General features: G+C 41.0%; 1 protein-coding gene across 7 annotated transcripts in view; it reads right to left on the minus strand.

Annotated features, from left to right (window-relative positions):
- The window catches only part of col6a3 (collagen, type VI, alpha 3), a 50,533-nt gene that overhangs the window by 10,921 nt on the left and 31,108 nt on the right, over window positions 1-8,504 (minus strand). For 6 of the 7 annotated variants that reach the window (XM_015396986.1, XM_015396985.1, XM_015396990.1 and 3 more), the window contains 15 exons: window positions 7,833-8,432; window positions 6,503-7,099; window positions 5,029-5,658; window positions 4,309-4,914; window positions 2,432-3,037; window positions 1,965-2,293; window positions 1,802-1,880; window positions 1,544-1,686; window positions 1,368-1,460; window positions 1,238-1,291; window positions 1,082-1,153; window positions 960-986; window positions 842-886; window positions 697-750; window positions 535-597 (listed from right to left, as the gene is read on the minus strand). In XM_015396986.1, the coding sequence (XP_015252472.1) occupies window positions 535-597; window positions 697-750; window positions 842-886; window positions 960-986; window positions 1,082-1,153; window positions 1,238-1,291; window positions 1,368-1,460; window positions 1,544-1,686; window positions 1,802-1,880; window positions 1,965-2,293; window positions 2,432-3,037; window positions 4,309-4,914; window positions 5,029-5,658; window positions 6,503-7,099; window positions 7,833-8,432 (3,998 nt within the window). The remainder of the gene's footprint in view (window positions 1-534; window positions 598-696; window positions 751-841; window positions 887-959; window positions 987-1,081; window positions 1,154-1,237; window positions 1,292-1,367; window positions 1,461-1,543; window positions 1,687-1,801; window positions 1,881-1,964; window positions 2,294-2,431; window positions 3,038-4,308; window positions 4,915-5,028; window positions 5,659-6,502; window positions 7,100-7,832; window positions 8,433-8,504) is intronic. The other variant, XM_015396991.1, reaches the window with a different exon arrangement.

Below are 8,504 nucleotides of genomic sequence, written 5' to 3' on the forward strand. Positions count from 1 at the left end.
CCATCCATCCATCCATCCATCCATCCATCCATCCATCCATCATCATTTAATTGGCTCATTCTCTGTCTTTTTCAATGTGCAGAATCTTTTCCTCCACCACCTTCTGCTCAGCCATTGTGTTCTTGGGAAAGACACTTTATCACAATTTCCTACTGATGGTGTCCAAAGGTTGAAAGCTGTAGCTACAGGTTAGCTCACTGTCACCACTGTGTGACAGTGTGAATGATTGAATTCAGTATAAAGTCCTTTGGAGTCCCTATAGGCTCTATAATATCAGGCCATTTACTAAAAGAGAGTCTTTATTGTTGATGACTTCACATACATGCACAAATTAGATTAATAAGACTTACAATTAATAGCTTTAGGAAGTTGCTAACTAACCAAACATGCATTGTTTAGGCTGTGAGTAAAAACTGAAATAGCCTGCATACTTCTAGCATAGGATCAACAACGCTAACAATTGAGCCTCCTTAATGCCAAATTGCAATCATGGTACACAAAGCTGAGAGGACCAATTCAACTTTTAATACGTACAGGGTCACCTCTGATTCCCCTTTGACCTATGTCGCCTGTTTTTCCTTTCGCTCCTTTGGGACCCTATAAACAGACAGACACAAGGCCAAGGCATTTCTTTTTAATACATTTAAAAAAAAAACTAATCTGTAGAAAACGCTTTAAGTGATTAAAGTTTCTTACTCTCCCTCCAGGGTTTCCTCTGTCACCCGGAGGCCCAGCGATTCCACTTAGCCCCTGCGAGGATGTTAAAAAAGCCAGTTAGATCAAAATAACAGAGTAAAATGAAAACATGATTTTATATTTTCAATATATAAGAAAAACTTACTTCTTCCCCGTTAATGCCATCAAGTCCAATTTCTCCCATTTCACCCTAAAAAAGCACTAGCAGTTTAAGCAAGATATAACATGACATGTTAATTATTGTTCATTAAAACTACACTCACCTTTTCTCCAGAGAGGCCACGAGAGCCCTAAAAAGAAAATATGTACGGTAGTTAGAAATGATGTTATTGTTTTATTTTAGCTTTACAGATCAAAGCTATGTCAATATATAAATAAATGTTACCTTGACTCCTCTCTGTCCAGGACATCCCTGGAAACCCTGAGTCCCATTAACACCAGGTGGACCTCTTTCTCCCTGTAATCACATAAAATAAATGCCGTAAAGCAGGAAAAAAAATGGAAAAGATCCTTCATGGCTGTGCTAGGCGTTCGGACTCACTGGTCCACCCTCGTCTCCAGGATGTCCTTGGCTCCCTGGGAATCCTGGACTACCCTAAAGGACAGATCAATCAAGATATCAGTTTTCCTGTGGTGCCTAGAAGAAAAAAAATATGTTCAATAAATGGTACCTTAATCCCTGGCATCCCAACTGCCCCTCGATCTCCCCTGTTCCCAGTACATTTACATGGAACGCCACAGCATTCACGCTCCGCAATGTTGTCCTAACAAGAAAATAAGGCATTCCTTAAGTGTTTCAAGAATGATTAATCCTCAAAAAAGATGTTCGATTTGTATCTGTACCCACCAGTTCCTCAAAAAGCTCATACTCTAGGTCCATGACATTGAGTCTTAGGGGTCTTGTGTACCTAAAGCCACGACCGTATTCCAAAAGTAAAGCCTCCTCAAACCGTTCTGCTCGTTCCAGCCCAACCACGATGAAGCTGTTGACTATGCAGATGTTGAGAATCAACTTTACTCAGATATATAAACTCCTGAATTTGATATTGCAGATACATAAAAGATGCTTGAAGGTAGTGAAGTTTTCCCTGTTAGATCTTTGTACCTGACTGACGAAGCTCTTCAACTTGTCTTTTTACTTCAGAGTATGGAGCATCAAGGCCGTCAGTCAGATGAATGATTACCTTTAGTTTGAGAGTCGAAACAAAGAGCAGTTTGTGACTGTTTAGCATTTCTGCAAGTACTCTTCAGCTGTTTGAATGACCAACCTTTATGTTGCTACCCTGTCTGAACCGGTTCTTATAGGCGACGATGGTCTGAGCGTTGAGGACGAAGGGGCCCCGACTCTGCAGACCTTTGAAGGCCTCAAACAGCTCCTTTGGATTGTCTGTAAAGTCGATCTGGACAGGCTCAGAGGCAGAATCCATGGCCAGCATACCGATTTGGATGGATGGACTCTGGCCTCCCGAGCAACTGATTGGTGCCATTTTTGAAATTATTTGCAGAATGGCTTCCATCTTTTTCTCAAGGTTGTTTTGAGTTCTGAAGATGTTCTGGCCAGACACATCGAAGCCGACTAACACCTCAACATCGCAAGCTGTAAAACAGCATTTTTGTTATCAAGACATTCTGAAAAACCATAGATTATTAAAAACATAACTCTAAAATTTAACACACATTTCAGATGAACAATTTCAGCTGTAATGTTAATAATGATCAAAACGAATTGTCTTACCTGTTACCAGTGTTTGGGAATCAGTACAACCATCCCCCTTGACTTCATCATCTAATGTCTGCAGGATTTGCTCCAGGAGCTGTGATAAGTCCTCGAAGTCCTGTCCTCGGAACGTGGTGGAAGTTCGACTTGCCATGTTCTCCAGCTCCTCTTGAATGTCTCCAGTCCCTAAAGCAAAGACTTTCACACCTTTGCTTTTCAGACCCAGTGCTGCTGTCTTCCCATCATCACTTGAGCGACCTCCAGTGATGAGCATGAGGATCTGAGGGATGCCTTCATCCATCCTACTGCCTTTCTGCCTGGTGAAATGGATATCCTGAACATGGCGAATGGCTGCACCAGTATTGATTCTACGTCCACCTTTGTATTCTATGCTGCCAATGGCCTCCACAACTTCCTCCCTGTCCTTGAAGGTGTTGAAGTAGAAGGCATCAGTCACATCCGTGGAATACTGTGCGAGTGCAATTCGTAGGTCGTCTGTTTCACCGAAGAATGAATCAACCAAAGTCATAATAAAGTCCCTAACTATCTTGAAGTTTTCTAGGCCAAGGTTGATGGATCCATCCATTAGGAACACTATATCAGCCTTTTTGGGTCCTGGCACATCTTCGAAAAAACAAGGAAAATAATTTTACTATAACAAAACTGTGTAAGAACTAAAAAAAACTTACACCACAACTGGAAAATTAGACAAAGCAGGGATTGCATCAGCATCTTTGTTGCTGTCTTTTGAATTTCTGCCTATTTGGACTCAAAAAAACAGAATGATAATATTAAACTTGTGGGTTGCCTGTGTAAATTCTCAGTCATCTGTTAACTAGTAAAATTGGAAGGCAATTGGACTTTCACTAAGCTTTTTGAAGATGTCTCCACAGCTGTCCAGGAGTCTTTGTTATTCTGTTGGCTCCACCAGAGCAATTTGTAGTTGGAGTGCTGATGTAATTGAGCAGGTTTGAGGTTCATACTCCTCAGTATAGTCCAAGTCAGATTCAAATCAAATAACCACAGGTGGCATGGGTTGTGTGATTGGTCTTTTTAATGATGATGGGAGGGCTTATATTTCTCCGGAATGAGTTTTATGACTGAACTGTAAATACTTGGAAGCTGAAACCTCAATCCTCTGTGATGGCCTTTCTATTTTCTCTAAGATGGCTTCATCTTTTTACTATTATTATTTTTATTTTCAGTATTATTAATAATTTATATGTTGCTATCTGAGATCAATTTAATCCCATCCAAATGAAGTGACTGACTAATCAGCTTCTATTTTAAAGACTGCAAAGACTAGAGTAAAGAGAATTCGTCCTAGAATTATTCCTTTGGTACTCCACAGGTAACCCTGGAGCATGAGGAAAATTCATCATTAACTTGATAAATTAACATGATAAATTACTAAAAGTGGTTAGAGGGGACAGGGTTTGGAGAAAACACTGTAATTTCTTCACATTTAATGTCATATGTCAGCACAAGGTCCAAAGTATGAATACTAGAATGTGTTGGACTGTTCACTTTTGAACATTTTCAAACAGTAACTTTTGATTGTCTCTGTTAAGTGCCCTCAGATGACATGTGTTGTGAATTTGCTGACAAACAAAACAACAAGGGATGCTAGAATTGATAAAAACAAATTGCAATGCATTTAGATAAAGAGGAATTCCATCTGCTAGAGATAATTAGGCTTGATGATTTAGAATTTGTGCATGCAGTATTTTAGGCCCTGTTTTTATTTTATGTTAGCTACGCTAAATAGACACCACCCCAAGACTTAAACAAGTCTCAAATAGCACACAATCATGTAACCCCCACTCCCCCCCCACCAAACAATTATATTCAGATAAACATATTAAGGCACATTATCTGAAATCGACATAACTTACTATTATATTCAGTGTCAGAGTCGTCTGGTTCATCTACCACTGCCATCCCTGTCAGTCTGGAAACAACCTTTGTTTTTGCAGTTGGCAAATTTGGGAATGACAGTACAGTAACAACATCTTCTGAAGATGAGGCGATTTCACCAAGTTGACTTCTGTCAGCATTCATAGTCCCAACTCCAATGCAGTTCACTCGTCTTTTCTTCAACAGAGGTCCAAAGAGAGAAACTGACTGGCTGGACTTTTCACCTGTGAGAACCACAAGATGCTGGGAGGCCTCTGATAGACGAACGCCAGCTGATGGTTTTACTTCCCTCTCCAAGACATAATCAATGGCACTGGCCAGGTTTGAGGAACGTCCACCAAGCTGACGAAGGCGTTTGATAGCAGACAACACATCTTGCTTGCTGCTGTGTGTCCGAAGTGAGAACTCTGTTTGGGTTCTGTCTGAATACTGGACAACAGCAATGCGAACTTTTTCAGGCTGCACATCAAGTTGTTGGACAATGCTGATGATAAAGTCCCGAATATAGGCAATGCCATCAGGACCTGTGCTGTCTGAACCATCAACAAGGAAAATGATATCCTTCTTCCCAATATCCAGTAGCTCTGAAATATTAACAGAGATATTGAAATAGTACAATCAAAAATTGTTCTAGTACGTACCTATTAATCAAATACACCTTATGTTCCGTTACTACATTTTATAAAAATGTCTCTTACCTTCTTGTACTGGAACACCTCTTGTGATGTCAGTGGTGGTTATTGTTCGGACAGAATTAATGAGCTGGGGTTCCACTCTTGGTAGTTGTTGGAAACTGTCAACAGAGTACACAAGCTCTGGCCTTAGGGAAATCTGTCGCAGCTCATCTAAATCTGCATTTCTTGAACCAATGGCAACAGGTGCAACCAGATTTCTCTTAAGCTGGTTAGCATGTGTGGATACGTCATCTGAAGACTTCCCGCCTGTAACCAGAATAAGGAACTGAGGCACACCTTCCTCAACACGACTTCCAGCAGATCTCTGGTAGATGTTCCTGGCAACCCACTCAAGGGCACGCCCCGTGTTCAGACGACTTCCAGCCATGCTTCTGAGCTTTGACACAGCCTGGTCCACTTCCCTTTTGGTGGAGTACTCATTAAGAAGGAATTCTAGTTTCGTATCATCGCTGTACTGCACCACTGAAACTCTGACCCTATCAAGTCCTACATCCAGCTGGCTCACGACTCTTCTTATCATTTCACGAACGGATGGAAATTCACTACGTGTTGCGATACTACCATCGATGAGAAATACAACGTCTCTTTTATCCCCGTCTCCCCGTGGTGATGGTGGTGGTGGTGGTGGCACTACTGTTAAAATACAATCAGAGAATTTTGTTGAGATGAATGATCACATAATTAAGGACAACAATAGAGAAGACAACATGTAGAAACACAAATCTCCTAATATGTTGATCAGTGGGGAGGCAAATGCCTTGAAAGTATTACTGTTGCATTTGTGCAGTCTAAGCTCACAGTTAGCACAGTGAAATAATTAAACTTCCTGCATGATTTGTTTCCAAATGATTCTCTGCACTGACTCTAAATATCTATGTTTAATTAACAGTAATCTTTTGCCAGATTTTAGATGTTTTTCATATTACTGGTCTGCACTGTTTGCTGTTTCCAAGTCAGAAACAGGAAACACATTTAGAATAAACACCTCTGGCTAAGGACATTTAGCACTGTAGGTTTAAACTCTAGACACTGGTTTAAACTGGAAAGTCTTTAACTTTGTATCTAAGCTGCCCAAAACCACTTAACCACAGAAGGTAATCTTGATGCTTAATCACCATAAAGCTGCACACATGACAGGTTCATGATATATCCCTGCTGACTCTTCACCTATTAAGTAAAAGGTTCTGCTTTTGAAGTGAAATAGCTGCTCATTCAAAATGAAGGTAGTAGGCTGAGTTGGTCCCAACTCTAAGATGGGATTCTCACCCTGTTACTGGTCAGCCACCCATTCTTGAATACATTGAGGGGCTCAAAACTTGCTATACCATCTGGGGATGTTTTAGCAGTAATATAAAAGCACTAAAGGATGTTGTAATCGTTTTAAAAAAGTATGTTGGTAATCTTTTTTATATATAGCAAGTTTATAGGTGAATACCTACACAGAGCTTTGCAGAAGATAACATTTTGGATAAATTACCTTCAGTTGGGATTTCAGGCCTCAATGCTGCAATCTCTTCATCTGATAATGTTGTTAGTGTTTCACGGACGCTTTCTTCAGCTGTGTACAGGCCAGGGAGGTCATCAACAGTGAAAGAATATCTTGGGATGTATGACACCATACGTAGCTCTGTGGGGTCGATCTCCCTGGTACCAATGCTTAACGGGATAACTCCAGATGTTTTGAGAGAATTGGCTTCAAGCCTGACATTATCTGTTGAAGGCCTGCTGGACACAACAACGGCAAACTGTGGTACACCTTCTTGCTTCCTGCTTCCTTGTGCTGGTATCATAACACTGTTCCTGAGAAACTTCAGGGCTTGGCCCAGGTTACGCTGTCTTCCTCCAAGCTGTCTCATTTCCCTGATGCCGTTCAGTACACCTTCTTTTGTGTTGTATGTATTGAGATACATGTCAGCCTGGGAAGAGTCACCATACTGGACCACACCAATTCGGACTTTGTTTTCTCCCACATCAAGGCTCTCCACCAACCTACGGATGAACTCTTGGATGATGGCGAATTCTCGTCCAACACTATCGGATCCATCAACAAGAAAAACAATGTCTCTCCGAGGGCCTTCAGAAAGACAAAAAAATAAAAGGACAATGTTATAATCCACATTCAAAATGACCTTAACAGCCTAGAGAGCAGTAGAACTGGTTTCATTGGTATGGGCTTGACCCAGGTCTATATGTAGCCAGATTACAGTCAATCTGGCTTTTAATAGAGGTTGGGTGCTCACAATCTTTTTCTTCTAATGCATCTATTCATGTCAGCAGCTGAAAGATGCCCAGTTGAATTATTGTGCCAATGAAAGAAACTCTGGTCAACAATAAAACATTTGGCTATTTTTACTTGTAAGAAAAACCTTGATGGAGTTTGAGTACAGTGTGAAAGGAACATCCTAGATTCCTGATCACAAAAACAGGAAAGAAACTTTCACTGTAGAAATAATTAATCTTTCTATCCTGGCTTCGTCATTTCAATAAAACTGTACTGCTGCACTCAACAACACAACACAAAATAACAATCACATTGCTTTTCTATAGCAGATATGGCCATCATTAATATCAGTCTTAATAAAGAAGCAAAGTTCCTGCTCAAAAGAGGGGAAGTAAGCAAATGTTGATATGTGCATAGCATATAAGGGTTTCTGTGATAGACTTTGTAATTATCTGCAGTAAAGGCCTCTGCTTCCAATTGCAAAGTTGGAGACTAAACAAATATTCCCCTCATTTCCATCCCTACATATGTTTGATTTTAGCAGGCAACTGCTTTGGACACCAAATGTATATGTTTGATAACATACCATGTACAGTTGGTGATTCAAGAGTAGCGACAAAAACCATGGATTCCACAGAGGTCTGAAGTTCTTGTTGGACACTGGGAAGGTCAGTAAACTCGGACACATAAAAAGTATAGTTGGGAGCGTAGGATACTTTTTCTAATTCTCTGCTATTAGAGCGTCTGCTTCCAATTGCAAAGATCAAGACGCCCATCTGTTTGAGAGCAGCCACTGGTGCGTCGACACTGTCTGAAGATCGTCCACCACTTAGAAATATAAGGACCTGAGGAACTCCCTCCGACTGCCTGCTTCCTGCAGAGGCAGTGAAGACGTTATCCCGCAAGTACTGGAGAGCTGCTCCAGTGTTAAGGGGTCTTCCACCTTTGTGCCTCAAACCCCTGACGGCATCAAGGATCTGGCCTTTAGTCATGTAGGTGTTCAAATAGAAGTGGACAGCTTGATCCCTGCTGTACTGAACCACTGACACACGGTCTTTGTTGTCATCCACACTAAGAGTTTCTACTACTCTTTGGACAAAATCTCGCATAGCTGGGAAGCCAGATCTTGTGCCGTCAGATCCATCCAGCAAGAACACCACATCTCTTCCTGTATGCTGCCTCACCACTAGGGGACATAAGAATTGGGACATTTTTAGGCTCAAGCAGCAAATGATTCACAAGTTCAATTCAGATATTT

Source organism: Cyprinodon variegatus, unplaced genomic scaffold, assembly GCF_000732505.1.
Source record: "Cyprinodon variegatus isolate N-32 unplaced genomic scaffold, C_variegatus-1.0 Scaffold834, whole genome shotgun sequence".
NCBI lineage: Eukaryota > Metazoa > Chordata > Actinopteri > Cyprinodontiformes > Cyprinodontidae > Cyprinodon > Cyprinodon variegatus.